Source organism: Schistocerca serialis, chromosome 10, assembly GCF_023864345.2.
Source record: "Schistocerca serialis cubense isolate TAMUIC-IGC-003099 chromosome 10, iqSchSeri2.2, whole genome shotgun sequence".
Taxonomy (NCBI): Eukaryota; Metazoa; Arthropoda; class Insecta; order Orthoptera; family Acrididae; genus Schistocerca; species Schistocerca serialis.
In genome coordinates this window covers 163,523,276-163,548,712 of record NC_064647.1, presented here as the reverse complement: position 1 = coordinate 163,548,712, position 25,437 = coordinate 163,523,276, and the positions used below count along the sequence as shown (strand labels likewise).

The following is a 25,437-nucleotide window of genomic DNA, read 5'->3' as shown; positions in this document are numbered from 1 at the left end:
CCACAGTGGTAACATCGGTTCCCACTGGATAACCAAAGCTTAGCGCTGTCGGACTTGGCTACCACTTGGGTGGGTGACCATTTGGGGTCTGTCGAACACTGTTGGTAAAACAGTGTGCAATCAGCCTGTGAGGCCAGTGTGGTGTGCGTACTGTGAGACCTTCGGTACACACACCAGCAGATTATTTTACTTGTCGCTCTAACGAAGTAGGCGAGTGTCAGCAATATGTCTCGTGGTCTTATCGCGGCGTGTTTATCTTCTGCCGTTAGGTCAGACGATAGAAATGCCACTTGCACGCTTAGAGTAGCAGATTGATGGTGACCAACTTTAAACAGAACTTGATTACTTTTCACACCCATTTATTAAAACAATAAAAAGCATAGACATTACGTAACTTGATTCTGGATGCTGTTTACAATTGACAATCTGAAGTTCCTTTGGTCTTGGTACGTTAATCTTATTCTCACGTATATCTGATACTTGACAGAAGTGTCTATTCATTTATCTTCATAACTATGTACAGGAATATGGTAATCTTATTAGGCACAGACTGAAACTTGACTATATACTGCTACAGACTGACTTTATCGGAGGTCTGTACACTCATTATAATACCTCACGTGTTCACGTATCATTGCGCGAGTGTGATCCGCAAGGAGAAAAGGTTCTATGTTAGCAGCAATCTCATTGGCTGCACTACATGTTAATACATGGATCGGCGGAAGAAAATTTGGTCCATCTCTAAGGCAGCGCCATCTCGTAGTGCGGAGACAGACGAGCGCTGTGCCTGTGCTGTTGTGCTTAGCGGGGCGCGCTCTAGTGGGAAAGTTGTATACGCACTGACTACACAGAACTATGTACACAACAGCCAGTTTAAGAGCTGCTTGACTGAGAAGTAGCGGCTCTCGTCACGAAAGCTCACAACGGCGGGGAGATCGGTGTGCTTACCAAATGCCGCTCCACATCCGCGTCCACTAACGCCTGACGTCTGAGGATGACACGGTGGTCGGTCGGGCCGCTGTGCCTTGAGAGGCATGTTCATACGGAGTTTGAGACTATTCACACCCGCCACCCGTACTCGCCATCTTCCTGTACATCAGCAAACAGCTGTTAATTGCTGCTCACCCTGTTAGTTGGTATATTTTTGTGTGTGGAGAATAAGAGTGGTCCACCTACTCTTCCATGGGGGACTCCTAACCACACCCTCGTCTCTGACGATTCGAGAAGCTGGACGTTCCTTCTGCGATAGTTCAGCCACTGTACATAATTACTGGCAGCGCTGGTCACGAGAATGTACGACCATGCTCTGGACAGCCACGTGGCACTACCGAGAGGGAAGACCATCGTGTTTGGAGTATGGCTCTGGCGCATCGTACTGCATCTGCAGCAGCAACTGCTGGTTGGCACAACGGTGAGACAACAAACCGTTACAGATCGGTTACTTGAAGGACAGTTCCGACCCCGACGCCCTGTAGCGTGCATTCCACTGAAAACCACCGCCACGACTTCAGTGGTGCCAAGTGAGTACTCATTCGAGGTCTGTTGTGTTTTTCGGTGAAAGCTGGTTCTCTCTCTCGGTGCGCGACAGCCATTCGTTCGTTTGGAGGCGGCCAATGGAGGACTTTCAACCAGATTGTCTGCGAGCTAGACACACTTTACGAACACCTGGAGTTACGGTCTGGGGTTCGAATACAAATGACAGCAGGAGCACTTCGTGGTCATCCCACGCATCCTGACTGCAAATTTGTACTCAGCCTGGTGATTCGACCTGTCACGCTCATTAATGAACAGCATTCCAGAGAGCGTTTTCCAACAAGACAACGCTCGCTGTTGTAAACCAACATGCTGTACAAAATGTCGACATGTGCCTTTACCTGCTCGAATACCAGGTCTGTCTCCAATCGAACACAAATGAGACACGATGGGGCAGCAACTCCAGTGTTACCCACTAATAGCATTAAGCGTTCCTATATGGAACCGTCTCTTTGCTACTGTGTTCCAGCACAAAAAGTTTTGGGAGGAAGACGGAATGGGTACTGACTCCCCTGTCAGTCTTTCCGAGAGGAACATATCCGCCATATTTGTGCTCTGACAGGAGTGTTTTTATGCTATTCCCCCTCTTTTCCTTGCTATAGTAGTGTGTGCTGCTTATATAAAACGAATTATGTACGTCACCAAAGTTTTGACTGTTTGTTTATGTGCTTGGAAATACTGTATACTTTGATACATACAAATAACAAATAAGTTCGCATCGTAAGAGATTAAAACAAAATAGTTTGCTTTGTATTTCTTCTGAATACTTTGCTCGCCGATCGCATTTCATCGAAAATTCGCAGTTAATGATTTGTAAAAATGTTATTAGAAATATTTCACTGAATTTTCAGTCATGCCAATTTTATAAAATCTCTGACATTGATTTTAAGTTCTGTTTGGTATGTTAAGACCTTTTTCAGCACATTTTTTCCAGCACTACGCTCGGCATATTTGTGAAGGCATGAAGTGTCCACCTTAGAGAAAGCAAGTCACAATGTTTTATTCGTGAGAAGATGCCGACTAAAAACTTAGTTTGGTGACGTCCGAACTATTTCGATGAGCCTATAGTCCTTGCCATGTGTTCACTGCGTCAGTTAAAATTACATTTACGCCTAAGACCGAATATCAGGCGCATTTTTTATGTGTGTAAGGTCTGTAACATAGACCTCGGTAACGGATAATGATTTCGAAAAAAGTTTCAAGGTCCTCAAAAAATTGTCTTAAGGATTTGTGGTACAAATTTCGACGATCTGCTATGAATATAAATCATAAAAGTTGCCATTCCCACAATTGGTACTTTTCGTACTCAAAAATCATGTTTTTTTAGTGGTTTTCTCACGGACCGCTGATGAACAAATAGAGCCTAAGGTCGGTGTTAGACCGCTCCTAACGCAGAAGAATCAACTGGTCTGTCCAATTTGGCTAGACCGGAGGACGTATGTAATATTTAAATTTTGACCCTGTAATGCAGGACACCTGCAGTATGCCCGTTCTTCAGATATAGATACAAACGGTCGTTAGGCAAAGGGTTCTCCAAAACATATGACCGCTTACCTCTGTTATGAATAGGAGCCAAGATATGAGACCTTGAAAAGTCGCATCTTCCCGCACAGACGGATAAGTACACTAGCGGAAAAAAAAATTAGTACACACTTTCAGGGATTTCCAATTGACTCAAGATTTATTGTTGCAACACTGTATATGGAGTACACGAAATGATTACATTTACACATCAATAGCACAGGCGGTTCTGAGGTGTGAGGTATCGAGCCATGCTGAAACACCCATATTAGTACGTGGTGTAGCGTCCACAGGCGGCTATGCAGGCTCTGAATCTGGCATCCAGTCGATCGTACAAAGGGAAACGTTATGCCACGACTGCTCGGCGTGTTCACGTAGTTCTGTAATAGTTGTTGGTTGATGAGCCGCACCAGTCACTCCTCGTCCCATCGTAGCCCACACGTGCTCGTTTGGAGACAAGTCCGCAGATCGTAGTGGCCAGGGAAGCTGCGGCGCGTCTTGCACAACACGGGCAGCGTGTGGGCGGGCACTATCTTGTTGGAGCAATACGTTACCTTTCTTTTTCAAAGAAGGCAGAAGAATGGGTATAACAACATACTGCAAGTACCGAGCGCTGATTAACGTCCCCTCCAAAAACACCACATGTGGGCGACAGTTGTAGCTTAGTGCACCCCACACCATAAGGCCTGGGTTTGGGTCAGTATATCTTGGACGAATGCACTCTAAGAGACAGCACTGACCAGGTCTACGTCGTACGCGCAAGCGACCATCACTTGCGTGCAGGTAGAACCTCAACATCTACGTATATACTCCGCTAGCCACCAAGCGGTGTGTGGCAGAGGGCACAATTCGCGCCAAAGTCATATTCCGCCCCCTCTGTTGCACTCGCGGATCGCGCGAGAGAAAAACGACTGTCTGAACGCCTCAGTACGAGCTCTTTGAATGGTGATCATTGTGCTATTTGAAAGTTGGTGGTAATAATATATGCTCTACATACTCGGTGAAGATCGGATTTCGGAATTTAGTGGGCAGCCCCTTCCGTTTAGCGCGCCTTCTATCTGCAAGTGTGTCCTACTTCAAACTTTCTATGAGATTTGTAACGTCCTCGCGATGGATAAATGTACCAGTCACGAATCTTGCGGCTTTTCTTTGGACCTTATCAATCGCCCGCATCTCGTGGTCGTGCGGTAGCGTTCTCGCTTCCCACGCCCGGGTTCCCGGGTTCGATTCCCGGCGGGGTCAGAGATTTTCTCTGCCTCGTGATGGCTGGGTGTTGTGTGATGTCCTTAGGTTAGTTAGGATTAAGTAGTCCTAAGTTCTAGGGGACTGATGACCATAGATGTTAAGTCCCATAGTGCTCAGAGAGCCTTATCAATCCCTTGAATCAGATCCCACTGGTAAGGGTCCCATACAGACAAATAATACTCTAAGACTGGACGAACTAACGTATTGTCCTTGTTGAAGGAGTTCGTCGCTTCAAGATTTTACTAATACAACGCAATCTAGAGTTCGCCTTACCCGTTACTTCTGTAATCTGATTATTCCATTTGAGATCATTTCGAATAGTCACACCCAGATACTTGACGGATGTTACTGCTTCCAAAGACTGGGCATTTATTTTGTACTCGTACATTAATGGGGATTTTCGCCTTGTTATACGCAGTAGGTTACACGTACTAATATTGAGAGATAACTGCGTCATTACACCACGCATTTATTTTCTGCAAATCCTCATCGATATGTTCACAACTTTCGTTTGATACTACTTTCCTGTAGACTACAGCATCATCGGCAAACAGTCAATACTATCAACCAGATCGTTTATATAAATCGCAAAAAGCAGCGAACCTATTACGCTGCCCTGGGGCACAGTTGTAGTTATCCTTGTTTCTGTTGAAGTCTCCCCGATCAGGACGATATACTGCTCTGTGTCTGTTAGAAAACATTCTATCCAGTCGCATATCTCATCGGATAAACCGTAAGCGCGCACTTTTTGGAGCAAGCGACAATGCGGAACTGAGTCGAACGCCTTTTGAAAGTCGAGAAATATGGCATCAGCCTAGGAGTTGGTATCTAGAGCCTGTTGTATATCATGCACAAAGAGGCCCAGCTGTGTCTCGCATGACCGCTTTTTCCTAAAACCGTGCTGGTTTCTGCAGATCAGCTTCTCAGAGTCTATAAAGGTCACTATGTCTGAACACAACAAATCGATGTCAGTGAAATGGGCCAGTAATTATGTGCATTCGATTTTCTACCCTTTCTTATAGATTGCTATGACTGGGCCTTCTTCCAGTACCATGGAACCTTCATTGCTCAAGACCACGGCGCACAATTTCCTCTCCCGAGCGATCTTCTGACGACACCATGCGAATCGTGTACCTGTCCCCACTGCTAATAAACAGTTCGCAATAGTTCTTGTTGACACGTCTGGGCTCACAAGCTTTCTCATGAGCCACTTGGTAGCTGTACCATTTGCCTCTGCTGCCCTTGCAATACCACGATCCTGGTGGGCGTCTGTGCTGCGTCAACGTCCAGAACGTCACCTACGGTTCATGAGAACGTTCCCGTGACTGCTGATCTCAGCATCGTTACACAACTGACGCAGCACGTCCAACGTGTGTGGTAATTCTCCAAAAGAACCATCCCGCCACAATCTGAACCCTGTCACTCACGCTCATTTGGCTGTAGGTGGCCCGAGTGCCTGTCCGTGGCATGGTTGCCTGCCTGCTTCACACTTTTGCACTGTACTGAGCCTTCTGGTTGGGAGCATTCCCGATTAAAGTGCAGACAAAGACGGCGCTCTTGTAGCTACGCCACTTGCTGTGGAATGACATTCAGTGTCGGTACATCTACACTCACGCTCATAAATTAAGGATAACTGAATTATGTGGTGCCACACAACGTGGCATTAACGCAAAACTGGTGCTGATAGCATAGGCACATAGGGAATACACACCACACAGATCTGTAAGTCCACGGTATGATAAGTTGAGAAAACTGTCCAGAAACACATGTGCTACAAAACGCCACTGTTTCCTGCGCATGTACCCCGACATCAATATGGTATATAACCAACATGCACACTACACAGGTCGCACAACGGGTTGGCGTACTCTGGATCGGGTGGTCGAGCAGCTGCTGGGGTGTAGCATCTCATTCTTGCACCAGTGCCTGCCGGAGCTCCGGAAGCGTCGTAGGGGTTTGAAGACGTGCAGCGATACGTCGACCGAGAGCATCCCAGACGTGCTCGATGGGGTTTACGTCTGGAGAATAGGCAGGCTACTTCATTCGCCTGATATCTTCTGTTTCAAGGCAATCCTCCACGATGGCAGCTCGGTGGGGCCGTGCGTTATCATCCATCAGGAGGAAGGTGGGATCCACTGAACTCCTGGAAATGCGGACATACTGGTGCAAAATGACGTCCCGGTGCACCTGACCTGTCACAGTTCCTCTGTCAAAGACATGCAGGGGTGCACGTGCACCAATCATAATCCCACCCCACATCATCAAACCACGACCTCCATAAAGGACGGTTTCAAGGACATTAAGGGGTTGGTATTTAGTTCCTGGTTCACGCCAGATGAAAAGCCAGCGAGAATCACTGTTCAGACTGTACCTGAACTCGTCCGTGAACATAACCTAGGACCACTGTTCCAGTGACCTTGTACTGTGCTCCTGACACCAGGGGTCAGTGGAATGCACCTTGTAGGTCTCTGGGCGAATAAATTATGTCTGTTCTGTCACTGTTCCAGTGGCTGCGGTAAGGTCCCGAGCAAGGCTACCTGCAGTTCTCCGTGGCCGTCTGCATGCGCTGATGGTGAGATATTGGTCTTCTTGTATACTGTGGACGTCCCGTACTGTAGCGCCTGGACATGTTTCCTGCCTGCTGGCATCGTTGCCATAATCTTGACATTACACTTTGTGGCACACGGACGGCCTGTGCTACGACCTGCTGTGTTTGACCCCTCCTAATGTCATCAATATGTGCTCTTTGAGCCATTTTCAGCACACAGTCACCATTAGCACGTCTGAAAACGTCTGCACACTTATTCGCTGCACCGTACTCTGACATGCACCAAGACACCTCTGCGTATGTGGACTTCTGCCAGCGCCATCGTGCGACGACCGCAGCTCAAATGCACCGCATGGTCATACCCCGAAGTGATTTAAACCCGCAAAGCGCCCACCAGAGCGTTGTTTCATCATGTATCAGCATTATCTTCAATTTATGAGCATGAGTGTATCCCAGGTCTCATATGCCGTCATGGATAGAAATCGACGTCGTCTTTCCAGGTGTGTGAATTTTTTTCTTTTTTGTTTTTCTAGCAGTGTACAGAAACTCAGCTACAGATTCGATGACTTGTTACTAATTAATGAAAAGCACCAAGAACTGACGGAAGATTCTCTTAGCTTAGTTACTAACTTATGCAGTTTTTACTTGCTTGTGTTTATTACAGAATGTGTGTGTCAATTTCTTTTACTTTCACAGGTTAATAGCACGAATCCTCCCACTTTCACATGCGAGCACGGTGAAACGGAGTGTGAAGGACTCAAAATCCACTCGTGTGCCATAGCCCTCGTCCAAGACCAGACCACGCTGCTAAACCTGGCGGATTGCACGATCCGCAACCAGACAGACCCGGAAGCAATTCTGACTGAGGTAAGCCAGCCGTGAATTCGCATCGATTATCGTTCAGTCGACTCAGATTAGCTGAGCTCGGGCGATGAGAACGACTTAACCAAGCGCTCCCCGCCTTTGTAGCCTTGCAGATATTGCTTCTTATTTTTATAGTTTTTTATCTTCTTATTAACCAGCTGCGGGCACGTAATAAATTCAGACCCTCTCCTTTCCTTGTATTCTGTTATTGCAGTAGTCCTTCACCTTCTCCCTATGTTGCCTTCTCCTTTCTTCTTTCCATGTTGTTCCGAATTTCGTATTTTATCTCCACTGAAAGCCTTCTGAATGTAGTATTTTATTGTTAAAAAGATTTCGTTCTGCTATTTCCGATTTTTTATTCTAATTTTTTTCTACTCCTTTCCTTGTTTCTATAATTCATGCTGTTATTATTTCTTCTTCCGGAAATACAGAAACATTTATTTCGCGTGCCTTTTCTCATTTATTCGGTAGAGGTGTTCAAAAAAGATTAATCTTCTTGTAACCATTGCTTCTGATATTTCCTTTGTACACTCCTGGAAATTGAAATAAGAACACCGTGAATTCATTGTCCCAGGAAGGGGAAACTTTATTGACACATTCCTGGGGTCAGATACATCACATGATCACACTGACAGAACCACAGGCACATAGACACAGGCAACAGAGCATGCACAATGTCGGCACTAGTACAGTGTATATCCACCTTTCGCAGCAATGCAGGCTGCTATTCTCCCATGGAGACGATCGTAGAGATGCTGGATGTAGTCCTGTGGAACGGCTTGCCATGCCATTTCCACCTGGCGCCTCAGTTGGACCAGCGTTCGTGCTGGACGTGCAGACCGCGTGAGACGACGCTTCATCCAGTCCCAAACATGCTCAATGGGGGACAGATCCGGAGATCTTGCTGGCCAGGGTAGTTGACTTACACCTTCTAGAGCACGTTGGGTGGCACGGGATACATGCGGACGTGCATTGTCCTGTTGGAACAGCAAGTTCCCTTGCCGGTCTAGGAATGGTAGAACGATGGGTTCGATGACGGTTTGGATGTACCGTGCACTATTCAGTGTCCCCTCGACGATCAGCAGTGGTGTACGGCCAGTGTAGGAGATCGCTCCCCACACCATGATGCCGGGTGTTGGCCCTGTGTGCCTCGGTCGTATGCAGTCCTGATTGTGGCGCTCACCTGCACGGCGCCAAACACGCATACGACCATCATTGGCACCAAGGCAGAAGCGACTCTCATCGCTGAAGACGACACGTCTCCATTCGTCTCTCCATTCACGCCTGTCGCGACACCACTGGAGGCGGGCTGCACGATGTTGGGGCGTGAGCGGAAGACGGCCTAACGGTGTGCGGGACCGTAGCCCAGCTTCATGGAGACGGTTGCGAATGGTCCTCGCCGATACCCCAGGAGCAACAGTGTCCCTAATTTGCTGGGAAGTGGCGGTGCGGTCCCCTACGGCACTGCGTAGGATCCTACGGTCTTGGCGTGCATCCGTGCGTCGCTGCGGTCCGGTCCCAGGTCGACGGGCACGTGCACCTTCCGCCGACCACTGGCGACAACATCGATGTACTGTGGAGACCTCACGCCCCACGTGTTGAGCAATTCGGCGGTACGTCCACCCGGCCTCCCGCATGCCCACTATACGCCCTCGCTCAAAGTCCGTCAACTTCACATACGGTTCACGTCCACGCTGTCACGGCATGCTACCAGTGTTAAAGACTGCGATGGAGCTCCGTATGCCACGGCAAACTGGCTGACACTGACGGCGGCGGTGCATAAATGCTGCGCAGCTAGCGCCATTCGACGGCCAACACCGCGGTTCCTGGTGTGTCCGCTGTGCCGTGCGTGTGATCATTGCTTGTAGAGCCCTCTCGCAGTGTCCGGAGCAAGTATGGTGGGTCTGACACACCGGTGTCAATGTGTTCTTTTTTCCATTTGCAGGAGTGTATTTTTGTCGATCTCCTCACTATTTATCATTTTCCAGATATCTGTAGTTTGTATTGCGTCCATCATTTTTTTCAACAATGCGTCTTCCAGGAACCTCTATCCTATCCAGCTTATAGTTCATTGTTAGGCATTCAGATCCATATAATATTCTGGTAGTATTATTGTGGTAATGTGTTTTAGTTTTGTTTTCCTAGATATGTATTTCTTTTTGTAAGTATTCTTTGTCAGATCATATGCTCCCTCCTAATCGTTACCTCTTACATCTATTTCAAAATATTCTAGTACCTTCTGTTGTATAGCTTCTCCAAGATATTTAAATTTACTTAGTCGCTCTATTTTACCTACCTGTTTTTCTATGAATTTTTGTGCATTTTTTTATATTTGTCATGAATTTGTTTTTGTTTTTTTTTCAACAAAAATTTTGAGACCAGATTTTTCACTATTTCTTCCAGAAGATTTATTTGAATAACTGCGTCTCTTGTGTTCCAAAATCGGCTCCAAAAGCCAGGCAGTTTACCTTAATTCCATTTGTCTTCCTTCGTGGCATTATTGATTCAATTATGTGATTTTTGTAGCTCCAAATTCCAGATCCTTACTACACTACTGGCCATTAAAATGGCTAGACCAAGAAGAAATGCAGATGATTCGTTGGACAAATATGTTATACTAGAACTGACATGTGATTATATTTTCACGCAATTTGGGTTCATAGATCCTGAGAAATCAGTACCCAGAACAACCACCTCTGGCCGTAATAACGGCCTTGATACGCCTGGGCATTGAGTCAAACAGAGCTTGGATGGCGTGTACAGGTACAGCTGCCCATGCAGCTTCACACGATACCACAGTTCATCAAGAGTAGTGACTGGCGTATTGTGACGAGCCAGATGCTCGGCCACCATTGACCGGACGTTTTCAATTGAGAGATCTGGAGAATGTGCTGGCTAGGGCAGCAGTCGAACATTTTCTGTATCCAGAAAGGCCCGTACAAGACCTGCAACATGCGGTCGTGCATTATCCTGCTGAAATGTAGGGTTTCGCAGGGATCGAATGAAGGGTAGAGTCACGGGTCGTAACACATGTGAAATGTAACGTCCACTGTTCAAAGTGCCGTCAATGCGAACAAGAAGTGACCGAGACGAGTAACCAATGGCACCCCATACCATCACGCCGGGTAATACGCCAGTATGGCGATGAGGAATACGCGCTTCCAATGTGCGTTCACCGCGATGTCGCCAAACGCGAATGCGACCATCATGATACTGTAAACAGAACCTAGATTCATCCGGAAAAATAACGTTTTGCCATTCGTGCACCCAGGTTCGTCTTCGAGTACACCATCGCAGGCGCTCCTGTCTGTGATGCAGCGTCAATGGTAACCGCAGCCATGGTCTCCGAGGTAATGGTCCACGCTGCTACAAACGTCGTCGAACTGTTCGTGCAGATGGTTGTTGTCTTACAAAAGTCCCCATCTGTTGACTCAGGGATCGAGACGTGGTTGGACGATCCGTTACAGCCATGCGGATAAGATGCCTGTCATCTCGACTGCTAGTGACGCGAGGCCGTTGGGATCCAGCAAGGCGTTCCGTATTAATCTGCTGATCCCACCGATTCCATATTCTGCTAACAGTCATTGGATCTCGACCAACGCGAGCAGCATTGTCGCGATACGATAAACTGCAATCGCGATAGGCTACAATCCGACCTTTATCAAAGTTGGAAACGTGATGGTACGGGTTTCTCCTCCTTACACGAGGCATCACAACAGCGTTTCACCAGGCAACGCCGGTCAATTGCTGTTTGTGTATGAGAAATCGGTTGGACACTTTCCTCGTGTCAGCACGATGTAGGTGTCGCCACCGGCGCCAACCTTGTGTGCAAAACACAGCATCTCCTTCCTGTCGGTTAAATTTCGCGTCTGTAGCACGTCATCTTCATAGTGTAGCAATATTAATCGCCAGTAGTGTATTTTTCCTAGAACGTAGTGAAACAGTAAACGAGATGAACCGTCCCCTTGTCTAACAGCAACTTTTATTTCAAATGGCCGAGGTAGTGCTCCTACAAATTTATCTTTAGATATCGTCAGTGTTAGTGTTTTGAAGAATTGTGTTTGCTGATTTTGCCTTATAGTTTGTTCACTTAATTTTTTGAAAATTCAATTTCTTGATTAATGTAATCATTTGAAGGATGGTTTGATAGTGAAAAGTTTGTATCAACAGTTGTATAACATCGTAGTTCATTGTATTTTAGTACAATAAAAGAATCGGGGAAAAAATAACTCGCTAACGCACACCAGTTGGGCGGCACTCCGCTCGGAAGTAAGCCGATTCAAATCCTAGAGGTGGATGAAATTTTAACTGCCAGTATCTGGTGGGCAGTAAAGGGGAGGACAGGTCGTCGCATAAATTTTCTGATCATCAGAGTTTGCGCGCCAATGTCCGATATTAAATTCCAAAACCGTGTGTAGTGTCTTATCAAGTGAGGGCATGTCACACTGTTGACGGTACAAAGACTTCTTTTCGTTGTGTAACCACAACTGTATATGCCCATTTTCTCACAATGGAGTAAAATCGCAACAGTTGGTGAACCAGTAATATTTTGTTGTTTATTGTGAACAATAAAATAATACTGGGTTAGATAGAGCAGCAATCAGTCGTAGAATTATGTCGCTTTAATACGACATTTATAGTCACAACGCAGATCAGATTTCGAACTGTGTCACCGTCATTATCAATGCTAAAAACCAATACAAGAGTATATATTACAAAGTAATTTACAAAAGTTATAAGTCCATCACATCGTTGTCTTTTAATGTTAACATTACATACCAGTGCGGAATTGTAGCAGTTGTTCGAGCTCAAGTGAATGCTTACACAGTTCAACCATTACTGTCGTAAAATTATATGTTGGTTTCACAGTACACATCGGTTTTGCGTATGGCGCCCTCTATGAGCTGCGCCTCAAGTTTACAGTTTTGACGACATTTTTTGTAATATTTATATTGTATAATAACTAAGTAGTAACATGAAATTATTATGAGTAAAACTATGTAAAATTTCAATTCTTACTTTTTCTCACGTCTGTAATGTGCTGGATGTTTAAAATTACTACAGCACGTAACAGTGACATTTTACGCCTCATGGGCTAAAATTAATTATAAAACTGCTATGGCTACGTAAAGTACGTTATAGGAAGTATTGCATATTTTGTCGTGTTGGGACCTGTCTTAATTTAATTAGGTGTTACTTAACGAAAGATATAAAGTGAACCTATTTACAAAATGCACTTTGTTGGCGCTAGAAGCGCTTGTAAGCTTCATTTCAATACGTCGCACTTAGTGGCCGAGAAATAAAACACAAACTCATGAGGGTAACTATTAGCAACAATTAATACGTAAAACTGTCACTTTTCAGAATAAGTGTTCAAAAGATTACGCTTTATCATATTGTTTTTATTTCTCGGCCACTAAGTGCGACATATTGAAATGATGCTTACAAGCGCTCCTAGCGCCAACAAAGTACATTTTGTAAATATGTTCACGTTATATCTTTCGTTAAGTAACACCTAATTAAATTAAGACAGGTCCCAACACGACAAAATATGCAATACTTCTTATAACGTACTTTACGTAGCCATAGCAGTTTTATAATTAATTTTAGCCCATGAGGCGTAAAATGTCACTGTTACGTGCTATAGTAATTTTAAAAATCTAGCACATTACAGACGTGAGAAAAAGTAAGAATTGTAATTTTACGTAGTTTTACTCATAATAATTTCATTATACAACATAAATATTACAAAAAACGTCGTCAAAACTGTAAACTTGAATCGCAGCTCGTAGAGGGCGCCATACGCAAAACCGATGTGCACTGTGAAACCAACATATAATTTTACGACATTAATGGTTGAACTACGTAAGAATTCACTTGAGCACGAACAACTGCTACAATTCCGCACTGGTATGTAACGTTAACATTAAAAGACAACGATGTGATGGACTTGTAACTTCTGTAAATCACTTTGTAATATATACTGTTGTATTTGTTTTTAGCATTGATAATGACCTGACACAGGTCGAAATCTGATCTGCGTTGTGACTATAAATGTCATATTAAAGCGACTTAATTCTACGACTGATTGCTGCTCCATCTAACCCAATATAACCACAGTCGTCGCGTGCACCCACCCCATGGAGGGCAACCTGATGAAAATAATACTGGTTTAACACCTGTTATGGTTTTCGCTGTTGAATGTGATCCGCCCCTGAGATAACGACGTCAACACTTCCGCTACCGGGATTATTTTACACCATAGGGATACCAAGGGGGCAATACACTAAAGTGAAAAAAGTCACACTATACCTCCTAATATTGTGTCGGACCTCTTTCGCCCGGCGTATTACAGCAACTCGATGTGGTATGTACTAAACAAGTCGTTGGAAGACACCTGCAGAAATAATGAGCAATGCTGCGTCTTTATCAGTCCATACTTCCTAAAGTGTTGCCGGTGCAGGATTTTGTGCACGAACTGACCTCTCGATTGTGCCCCATAAATGTGCGATGGGATTCACGTTGGGAGATATAGGTGGCCAAACCGTTCGCTCGAATTTTCCAGAATTTCCTCCACACCAATTGCCAACAATTGTGGCCCAGTGACAGGGCGCATTATCACGGAAACATGAAGTCCGTGTATGGCTACAAAGGGTTTCCAAGTAGCCGAACATGCCCATTTACACTCAACGATTGGTTCAGTTGGACCGGGGGACCCAGTTCATTCTATGTAAATACAGTGCAAGACATTGTGGAGCCAACACCAGCTTGCACAGTGCCTTATTTTGTCGAACAAAACAAGGCCCATGGCTTTGTGGGGTCTGCGCTACACTCGAACCCTGTCATCAGCTCTCAGAAACTGAAATCGGAACTTACCAGACAGGACCACGGTTTCCTAGTCGTCTAGGATCCAACTGATATTATCACAAGGCCAGGAGAGACACTGTAGGCCACGTCGTGCTGTCAGCAAAGGCACTTGCGCATGTGTGTGTGTGTGTGTGTGTGTGTGTGTGTGTGTGTGTGTGTGTGTGTGTGTGTCTGTGTGTGTGTGTGTGTGTGTATGGTTTGAGGTTTTCGGGCGCTAAACAGCATGGTCATCAGCGCCCAAGCGCATAGAAACAGGAACACATGCGGTGAAGGGACGAAGACGGACATCGAACAAGCAGATCGGCTAAAAGACACAGACCTGACGCAGTTCCAAATCCTCACATACAGAGGCAAAACAAGAGGAGAAGAAACGTCCTTAACCACAGTCGTTGCGTCATCTTGCAAAATAGAGGGCAAATCCGGTGGCAAGGAAACCACCGCCCTCTGGTCAGAGAATAAAGGACAGTCAAGTAAAATGTGGCGGACAGTAATCTGGACGCCTCAAGCACTGCAGATTGGGGGGTCCTCCCGCTGGAGTAAAAAACCGTGCGTTAAGGGACTGTGCCCAATGCGGAGGCGAGTGAGGAGAACCTCATCCCGCCTGCATGACTGGTAGGACGTACGCCATGGCCGCGTGGTAGCTTTGACCAGACGCAGCTTATTTTCACCGACTGCCAGCCACTTCTCTTCCCATTGACGCATAACACGAAAAAGGGAGGTAACAGCATGGAGGGGGACGGCACATTCAACAACGTCCACATCCGCCAGTTCGTTTCCACCAATACCCACGTGCCCCGGCACCCAGCAGAAGGAAACCTCCTTCCCCTGCCGTTGCAGGTGGAGTAGGGCATCATGGATGTTCTGGACGACCGTATCCGCTGGGTACAAGTGTTGCATGGTCTGAAGGGCACTCGGGGAGTCAGAACAGATGAGAAACTTAAGACTGGGAACACATCTCATCTGCTCCAATACCCGCAAGATCGCAAACAATTTGGCATCAAAGATGGTAAACGCCGCAGGAAGCAGTAACTTGACGACTCGATCAGGGAAAACAACAGCACAACCAACAGAGGCCCCCTGTTTAGAGCCATCCGTTAATACTGGTACATGGTCGGGATGCTGGTGTAAAATATCGTAAAATAAGGAGGTAAAAATAAACGCACGAGTGCAGCTCCTCCGGAACTCTGACAAGTCTAAAAGGACGCTGGGCCTCTGGAGCAACCAGGGAGGCAGGCGGGTAAAACCCTGGAGTTGGGGTGCCACACGCTCCACACCAAGGGAGTCAAGCAAATGGCACTCACGTTCGTCGCCTGCTGCCATAGCCCATTAACGCCAAATTTCACCAGAGACGGGATTCGTGACTCCCTGTCCGACGAGAATGATGATGGCGTAGTGGTCTGCCTGGTGAGCAGCAGACCTGGATTCGAATCCAAGTCTTGGTATAAAATTTTCATTCGTCGCTTCAGTCTGCATATCTGAGATGGATATCAAGAAGGGACCTCTTACCGGAGATGCAAAATTCTCGGCGCAAGCGAAAACATTCTACAATGTCTAAAAAATCCGCTTCTGTAGTTTTGTGTTTTACAATAATTCACCTCATTCTGTACATGCTAGTGTCGACATGAATGTTGTTCGTGTCCGACAGGAGTGAACAACAGCATAGATTGCAATAGATTTGAATCATCTGAAAACAGATCTTCCGTCGTTATGTGGAAATAACACTGACCGGAAAAAGACACTTTTTTTTTTTTAAATCTCGTAGCTGGGTATGTAATGCCTCACAAAGTTCCATATCAGAAATTTCAAAGGCATTTTAAGGAACTCAGAGTAGCTATGTATAAAACAGAACATTTTGTGATTACACCGGCGCCAAAGAAGACAAATAGTTCCTTGTTACATGAGAGTTATCAATGCCTACAGGTGTTGCCAGTTTATAGTTGGTCATAACACAGAATAATAACATGAAGATTTTGTCAAAAAAGGCAGCACAGCATTCACTAATTTCTCGCAATCTGGAACCAGTTTACTTGGTTTTAAATTTATGTATAGTGTAATTTGCTATAGGTCTGAATGGGCTGACCACATAATGTGTAACGTTATCTTAAAAACTCCGTACCATCTACCAAAGGACGTTTTAAGGGTAATATACGTGCAGAAGTTGTTTCTTAAGTATGTCAAACAATGGTATTAAAGTAATATTTTAAAACTCGTTATCTCAAAACACCTATTGCCTCAACAAACATCCAACCTGTCACAACTCACTCCATATTTCTTACAAACTGTTCAGGATTTGATTAACTTCTTATGGTTGGGATTCACAGTCATATAATATTTCTTAAAAGACATCACAGTCGCCGTTGACTGTATAAAATATTTATTGTGACTATTGCAATTTCGGCCTTATGGCCATTTTCAAGTAACACTGCAAAGTCACCTAAACACAAAAATACAAAAGTGAAGCACAGGGTGTATATACATAATTAAGCAAAAATTTCATTAAGAAAGTAGCTCAATTACAAAAATTCGAGAGAGATATACATTACTTACATTCTGTCAGAATGTCGTCGTTTTTTTCCTTCTTTATTGTGATTTCAGTACCCTGCCCCATATGGGCAGGGGAGGGCTGTCAGTGGCACAATCCGCCGCTCTTCAGCTGAGTAACATGACAACTTAAAATAAGAATAAAATTTTATGTACATAAAGAGGAACTTAAAATAGAATAATGGGAGAAAATGGAGGTAAAAAATAAACACGGAGATGTTCATGGAGGACAGTTAAAAAAAAGTCACCAGAAAGTTAAAAAACACAATTGGCGATTCTTCAAAACTCAGAGAAGACACTGAATGGACAGGCACACGTTAAAAGTCGGCCACAGTAGTAAAAACACTCAGGAACGACACACTTAAAACCCATTTGGAGCACACACGATGAAGAATAAAACTGCCAGGCAGGACCTGCCGAGGGAAAGGGCAGAGAGAAAGGAAAAGGAGGGGAGAGCAAGGGGCAGCTGGGGAAGCGGCGGGATGAAGAGAGGAGGGGCATCAGTGGGTTCACGAAGAGGCAGGAGACACATGGGGTGGGAGATGAAGAGGGAAGACAGAGCAGGAGAGAGTGCAAAGACACTGAAAGGAGGCACAAGAGATGGAGGGGGAGTAGGAGGGGGAGTAGGAGGGGGAAGCCGCTCAGGAGGAGGGAGGGGGAGGAGAGGGAGTCCTGAGGAGGAGGCAGGAAGATAGAGTTGGTAGGAACAGTAGATGTCAGGGCGAAGCTTATCATCTGGGAGGGGTAGATGGTGGAAGTTGCGTTGGGAAAGTAGATGAAGGGCGTGGAGATGGAGAGAGGGTGGGACACAATGGGAAAGGTGTGGAGTGGAGAGGAAGGGTGACACCAGGGGGTGAGGGGGATCAAGTCGGCAGACAATATATAGTGTGCGGATGTGTTCAAGGAAAAGGAGAAGGTGGGGGAAGGGGATGAGGTTGTAGAGGATATGTGTGGGGGACGGAAGGTGGATGCGGAAGGCGAGGTGGAGCACATGGTGTTCGAGGATTTAGAGGGCTTTATAGAACCGGGGAGGGGCGGAAATCCAAGCTACGCTGGCATAACAGAGGATGGGGCGGATCAAGGATTTGTAGGTGTGGAGGATGGTGGAAGGATGCAGACCCCACGTCCGGCTGGACAGGAGTTTCAGGAGGCAGAGGCGGTTGTCAGCTTTGTTTTGGATGGTAAGGACATGGGGAGTCCAGGTGAGGAGACAGTTGAGTGTAAGGCCAAGGTATTTGAGGGTAGGAGTGAGGTGGATAGGATGGCCATAAATGGTGAGGCAGAAATCATGGAGGCGGAAGGAGTGGGTGGTGCGACCTATGATGATCGCCTGGGTCTCGGAGGGATTAACACGAAGGAACCACTGGTTGCACCAAGTGGTGAATTGGTCAAGGTGGGTTTGCAGGGTACGTTGGGACCGTTGAAGGGTAGGATAAAGGGCTAGGAAGGCGGTGTCATCAGCGAACTGGAGAAGATGAACAGGAGGTGGAGGTTTGGGCGTATCAGCAGTGTACAGGAGATAGAGGAGAGGGGAAAGGACAGAACCTTGGGGCACGCCGGCAGAGGGAAATGAAGTACGGGAGTTGGAATTGTGGATAGTCACATAGGAGGGACGATGGGAGAGGAAGGAAGCAAGCAACAAGACAGACGAAGTTGATGGGGAGAGCATAGGTCTGGAGTCTGAAGAGGAGCCCGGAATGCCAGACACAGTCATAGGCTTTCTGGAGATAAAGGGAAACAAAGACAGTAGAGCGATGGGAGTTAAGGTGGAGGGAAAGACATGACGTCAAAATGCAGCCTTTTGACTGTGAGAGTCCCACAAGATCCGATGAGTACAACGCTTATTACATCGTAATATGTTGTTAAATATATACTGAACTGTCGATGTTACCATTGTTCTAATAATCTATCACACATACAAGTTCAGGTGCACTGACAACATGCGGAGCTAAGTCAGTTGGGGCGAAAATACATTTACTAAAGATACTGCCTGTGCATGTAGAAAAGATAGTGCACACCAAGGATACAACTTATAAGCTTTATATCGTAAAGTCTTTTCATCTGTCGACATCATACAGCTTACTAAATAGTGCTATGATTGTAACGGGCAGTAGGATAGGATGGGAATACTTATTTATAACATAATAGAGGAAAATATATGTGTTATCTGTTTACGCTCTCACATTGACTTAAGTGCCCGTAAATGAGATGAAGACAGAGCTCTGATATACAGGGTGTTATAAAAAGGTACAGCAACTTTATCCTACCCTTCAACGGTCCCAACGTACCCTCCAAACCCACCTTGACCACTTCACCACTTGGTACAACCAGTGGTTCCTCCGTGTTAATCCCTCCAAGACCCAGGCGATCATCATTGGCCGCACCACCCGCTCCTTCCGCCTCCATGATTTCTACCTCACCATTTATGGCTGCCCTATCCACCTCACTCCTACCCTCAAATACCTTGGCCTCACCCTCGACCGCCACCTCACCTGGACTCCCCATCTCCTTACCATCCAAAACAAAGCTCACAACCGCCTCCGCTGCCTGAAACTCCTGTCCGGCCAGACATGGGTCTGCATCCTTCCACCATCCTCCACACCTACAAATCCGTGATCTGCCCATCCTTTGTTATGCCATCATCGCTTGGATTTCCGCCCCTCCCCGGTTCTATAACGCCCTCCAAATCCTCGAACGCCATGCACTCCGCCTCGCCTTCCGCATCCGCCTTCCGTCCCCCACACACATCCTCTATGACCTCATTCCCTTCCCCCACCTTCTCCTTTTCCTTGAACACATCCGCACACTATATATTGTCCGCCGCCTTGATCCCCCTCACCCCCTGGTGTCTCCCTTCCTCTCCATTCCCAACCAGTTGCCGCGACTTTACCGTTGTGTCCCTCCCTCTCTCCATCTCCACACCCTCCATCTCCTTTCCCAGCACAACTTCCACCGTCTACCACTCCCGGATGATGATCTTCGCCCTGACATCTACCTTGCCTACCAACTCTAACCCCCTCTTCCTGCCTCCTCCTCCTCAGGGCTCCCTCTCCTCCCCCTCCCTCCTTCTGAGCGGATTTCCCCTCCTACTCCCCCTCCATCTCTTGTGCCTTCTTTCAGTGTCTCTGCGCTCCCTCCTGCCCTGTCTTCCCTTTCCCTCTCCCGCCCCATGTGTCTCCTGCCTCTTCGTGAACCCACAGTTGCCCCTCCTCTCTTCATCCCGCCGCTTCCCAAGCTGCCCCATGCTCTCCCCTCCTTTTCCATCCTCTCTGACCTTTCCCTCGGCAGGTCCCACCTGGTAGTTTTATTCTTCGTCGTGTGTGCTCCAAGTGGGTTTTAAGTGTGTTGTTTCGAAGTGTTTTTAATACTGTGGCCAACTTTTAACCTGTGCATGCGCGTCTAGTGTCTTCTCTGTGTTTTAAGAATCGCCAACTGCGTTTTTTAACTTTCTGGTGACTTTTTTAACTGTCCCCAACGAACGTCTCCATGTCAGTGTATTTTTCCCTCCATTTTCTCCCCTTACTCTGTTTTATGTTCCCCTTTTTTACATCCTTATGTATGTATTATTTTATTCTTGTTTTAGTTGTCATGTCACTCGGCTGAAGAGCGGCGGATTGTGCTGCTGACAGCCCTCCCCTGCCCATATGGGGCAGGGGAATGAAATCACAATAAAGAAAAAAAAAAAGGTACGGCAAAACTTTCAGGAAACATTCCTCACACACAAATAAACAAAAGATGTTATGTGGACATGTGTCCAGAAACGCTTAATTTAAATGTTAGAGCTCATTTTAGTTTCGTCAGTATGTACTGTACTTCCTCGATTCACCGCCAGTTGGCCCCATTGAGGGAAGGTAATGTTCACTTCGGTGCTTGTGTTGACATGCGACTCATTGCTCTACAGTACTAGCATCAAGCACATCGGTACGTAGCATCAACAGGTTAGTGTTCATCACGAACGTGGTTTTGCAGTCAGTGCAATGTTTACAAATGCGGAATTGGCAGATGCCCATTTGATGTATGGATTAGCACGCCGTGGCGCAGTACGTTTGTATCGAGACAAATTTCCAGAACGAAGGTGTCCCGACAGGAAGACGTTCGCAGCAATTGATCGGCGTCTTAAGGAGCACGGAACATTCCAGCCTATGACCCGCGACTGGGGAAGACCTAGAACGACGAGGACACCTGCAATGGACGAGGCAATTCTTCGTGCAGTTGACGATAACCCTAATGTCAGCGTCAGAGTAGTTGCTGCTGTACAAGGTAACGTTGACCACGTCACTGTATGGAGAGTGCTACGGGAAAACCAGTTGTTTCCGTACCATGTACAGCGTGTGCAGCTGATTGGCCTCCACGGGTACACTTCTGCGAATGGTTCATCCAACAATGTGTCAATCCTCATTTCAGTGCAAATGTTCTCTTTACGGATGAGGCTTCATTCTAACGTGATCAAATTGTAAATTTTCACAATCAACATGCGTGGGCTGACGAGAATCCGCACGCAATTGTGCAATCACGTCATCAACACAGATTTTCTGTGAACGTTTGGGCAGGCATTGTTGGTGATCTCTTGATTGAGCCCCATGTTCTTCCACCTACGCTCAATGGAGCACTTTATCATGATTTCATACGGGATGCTCTACCTGTGCTGCTAGAACATGTGCCTTTACAAGTACGACACAACATGTGGTTCATGCACGATGGAGCTCCTGCACATTTCAGTCGAAGTGTTCGTACGCTTCTCAACAACAGATTCGGTGACCGATGGATTGGTAGAGGCGAACCAATTCCATAGCCTCCACGCTCTCCTGACTTCAACCCTCTTGACTTTCATTTATGGGGGCATTTGAAAGCTCTTGTCTACGCATCCCCGGTACCAAACGTAGAGACTCTTCGTGCTCGTATTGTGGACGGGTGTAATACCATACTCCATTCTGCAGGGTTGCATCAGCGCATCAGGGATTCCATGCGACGGAGGGTGGATGCATGTATTCTCGCTAACGGAGGACATTTTGGACATGTCCTGTAACAAAGTGTTTGAAGTCACGCTGGTACGTTCTGTTGCTGTGTGTTTCCATTCCATGATTAATGTGATTTGAAGACAAGTAATAAAATGAGCTCTAACATGGAAAGTAAGCGTTTTCGGACACATATCCACATAACATATTTTCTTTCTTTGTGTGAGGAATGTTTCCTGAAAGTTTGGCCGTACCTTTCTGTAACACCCTGTATAATACTTTGTATGCGAATAAATTCAACACGAGTTATACTTTGTAAATCCATGTGGATTTGGACATAAACGCTTTTATCCCTCAAGAAAATTTACTGTTGTTTGTTGGGTTTGTTTTCAGTGTGCCACGACCCTGGGGATCGAATGGAGGCCGATAGCGGACTGCGCCAAGTCGACGAATGGCAGCCAACTGCTGAAAGTCAACGGAGACAAAACTAACGCGCTGAATCCAGGAGTTAAGGAACTACCCATCATCACGTTGTACGGGGTAAGTGGGTGACCGACCACGACGGAAATTATCCTTTTTATTCGACTATTTCAACGAGGTTTTATTTTCGGTGAAATTGCTTGGTTACGATGATTACAACGATCATGTGTTCTGCTAATTAGGCAGGTCTATCACCGCACAACACAGCATTCTTTAAGGTTGAAGCACCTGTTTGGGGAGATAATGCTGCGGAAAGGGACTTCCGCCGGGAATGGGGCTCTTGTCCCATAAGCGGCTTTTCGCAGATGGCAGGTTATTGTCAGGATCTTCAGTCCCAAGAATGATTTGATGCAGCTCTCCAAGCTTCTACATCCTATGCAAGCATCTTCATTTCCAAATAACTGCTGCAACCTACATCCTTCTGAATCTGCTTACTGTATTCACCTTTTGTCTCTCTCTACGATATTTACGCCCCCTCCACAATCCCCCCCCCCCCCCCCACACACACACACACGCACACTCCCCTCCAGTACAAAATTCGTAATCGATTAATGTCTAACAATGTTCCCTATCAGTTCATCCCTTCTTCCAGTGAATACCTCCACATCAGTTACATGATGTCCGCCCCGCTAGCTGATTGGTCAGCGTGACGGATTGCCGTCCTACGGGCCAGGGCTCGATTCCCGGCTGGGTAGGAGATTTTCTCCATGTGAACATGTTCACTGATTCTGATGTAACACCAAATTCGATTGTGATTTTATCTGTTGTTTCTCTATCTTTGAAATGAAATGCATTCTAGAAGTTTTTTGTTATAAAGTCATTTCTCATGCAGTGGCCTAGCCAATTTCTTTTGGTCCTCTAAACTGTTTCCAGTATTTGTCTTTTCTCGTTCAGCTTTTGTAACACAATAACACTCTTTGCTACATCTGCCCATTGCACACCCCCCATTCATCTCCACTTCTACATCTCAAAAGCTTCTACGTATTTCTACTCTCTTCACCGTATTGTTCATTTTTCGTCACAATAGACGATAGCACTCCATCTAAACCACATATCTTTTCTTTAACTGTTTATTTAAAGGACCATGGAAAATACACCTCCTTGTGTAAGACACAATTCTGCAATAGCAATCCTTAATTTTATTTCTTGATTAAACATCATGTTTCTAGCAATTTTGCAACCTATGAACCGAAGTTATCAACTTGTTTCTCTACCTCATCACTAATTTTTACTTTTAATTTTCGTTGATTGCCTTGTACAAATCATTGCCTTAGTCTTCTTCACATTAATCTTCATCCATATTCCACACAGCTGGTACCTAGCCTTTTTACTGCTCCAGAGCTGGCGCTGACTGTTGTGAACACCCTGCACATTAAAAACCGGTCATATTACTGATTTTCATAACTGTCTTAAACTCCTGCTATCTTACTATCCACCAGCTGTGTAAATAACTAAAGTGGAATGCATTAAATTTCATATATCATCCAGTGGAGCGGTGCCTTCATTGGAAATACGGAAGCGTCCGATCCCGCCCGCTTGCTTTGACCCATGACGTCACAAATATGGCGGAAACGACCATAAACCATGAGTCCAATATGGCGCATATAAAGACGTTACGTACACATTATGAGGACGAAAATACATCGAAAAACAAACACACACAAGTTCCACAAAACTCCTAATGACACTAACGGTACAAGCGCGGGAAATAGGGGGTTTTAGGGTGGGGACATACTAAATATAAACAAATTTAAACACCCACCCCCACGAAAAACGACGAAAAAAACCGACATCACAGAACTCCCCAAATACAACTAAACACATCATCATCTGGAATCGGACTGATGACCATAGATGTTAAGTCCCATAGTGCTCAGAGCCATTTGAGTCATCTGGAATCGGACACTTCCCTTGACCTATATAGCTCCCGATCCCATAAATTAGGACCTAACACATCCCTTGACCTATATAGCTCAAAAACATCTCCCGATACCAATACCAACATTCGCAGCCACACATTTGGATCGAACACTTCCCTTGACCTGTTATCCTTACGACATCTCCACATACCGCCGGCCCTTGTCCGAGACGCCGGAACTTTAAGTAAGCCCCATTTCTTCACGACATACTGAACACGACTTCATCCAAAAATTCGAGTAGTTGAAGAAATTTTATTAGAGACAACGCACTGTCCCCCATCATAGCCGACAACCGAAAACTGTTGACCCTGTCAGTCATATCCATACCTAGCAAAGACGTAAAAAAAATCTATTTACCAAAATTCACACACAACACCACACTCGCAAACTAAACCAAAAACATCACCTAACGCACCACCAGAGAGCACCACCGATCGTATCAAAACGACACCTACAAACACGCCACTCTCATAAATTAAATTCCACGCCCTCGTGACGTCACACACCACAACAGCCTTTCGTTACTGCTCAAAGCCGACGGGTGGGATAGGACGCTTCGGTCGACCCCCTTCATTTTACAGCGTCTTTAAAGTTCGATGTAACATACGTTCTTACATGCATGCATTTCTGGAGGAGCAGCCATATTAAACTATGAAATGCATTCACCAATGGAGAACACGATTGTACAATGGCTATACGATTTTCTAGTAACATATGAAATTTTGTACCAGACAGAAACATGAACCCCGATCTCCCACTACACGCAAGCGGTCACCTTAACCACCCACGCTGTATGAGGACATCTACAGGACCGAAATAACTTTCATGTGTCTTGGTGTCTACGTCCCTTGGTGCTCGCACACAAATCGTATGATTCCCACACAGGGAGAGAATTTGTTTTTCGTCAGACTGCTTGCTTTGCCATGAAATACAGTAGGTCAGTGTCTGTATTTTACATTGTCTG

At 45.8% G+C, this 25,437-nt stretch overlaps 2 protein-coding genes across 4 annotated transcripts in view; one reads left to right on the top strand and one right to left on the bottom strand.

The window, feature by feature from the left end:
* LOC126425074 (organic solute transporter alpha-like protein) overlaps positions 1 to 25,437 on the bottom strand; it is a 559,459-nt gene that overhangs the window by 313,295 nt on the left and 220,727 nt on the right. The window lies entirely within an intron of this gene.
* Positions 1 to 25,437, top strand: part of LOC126425078 (gamma-interferon-inducible lysosomal thiol reductase-like) — a 125,052-nt gene that overhangs the window by 92,656 nt on the left and 6,959 nt on the right. For both annotated transcript variants that reach the window (XM_050087993.1, XM_050087992.1), the window contains exons 3-4: positions 7,544 to 7,714; positions 22,468 to 22,614. In XM_050087993.1, coding sequence (XP_049943950.1) covers positions 7,544 to 7,714; positions 22,468 to 22,614 — 318 coding nt within the window. The remainder of the gene's footprint in view (positions 1 to 7,543; positions 7,715 to 22,467; positions 22,615 to 25,437) is intronic.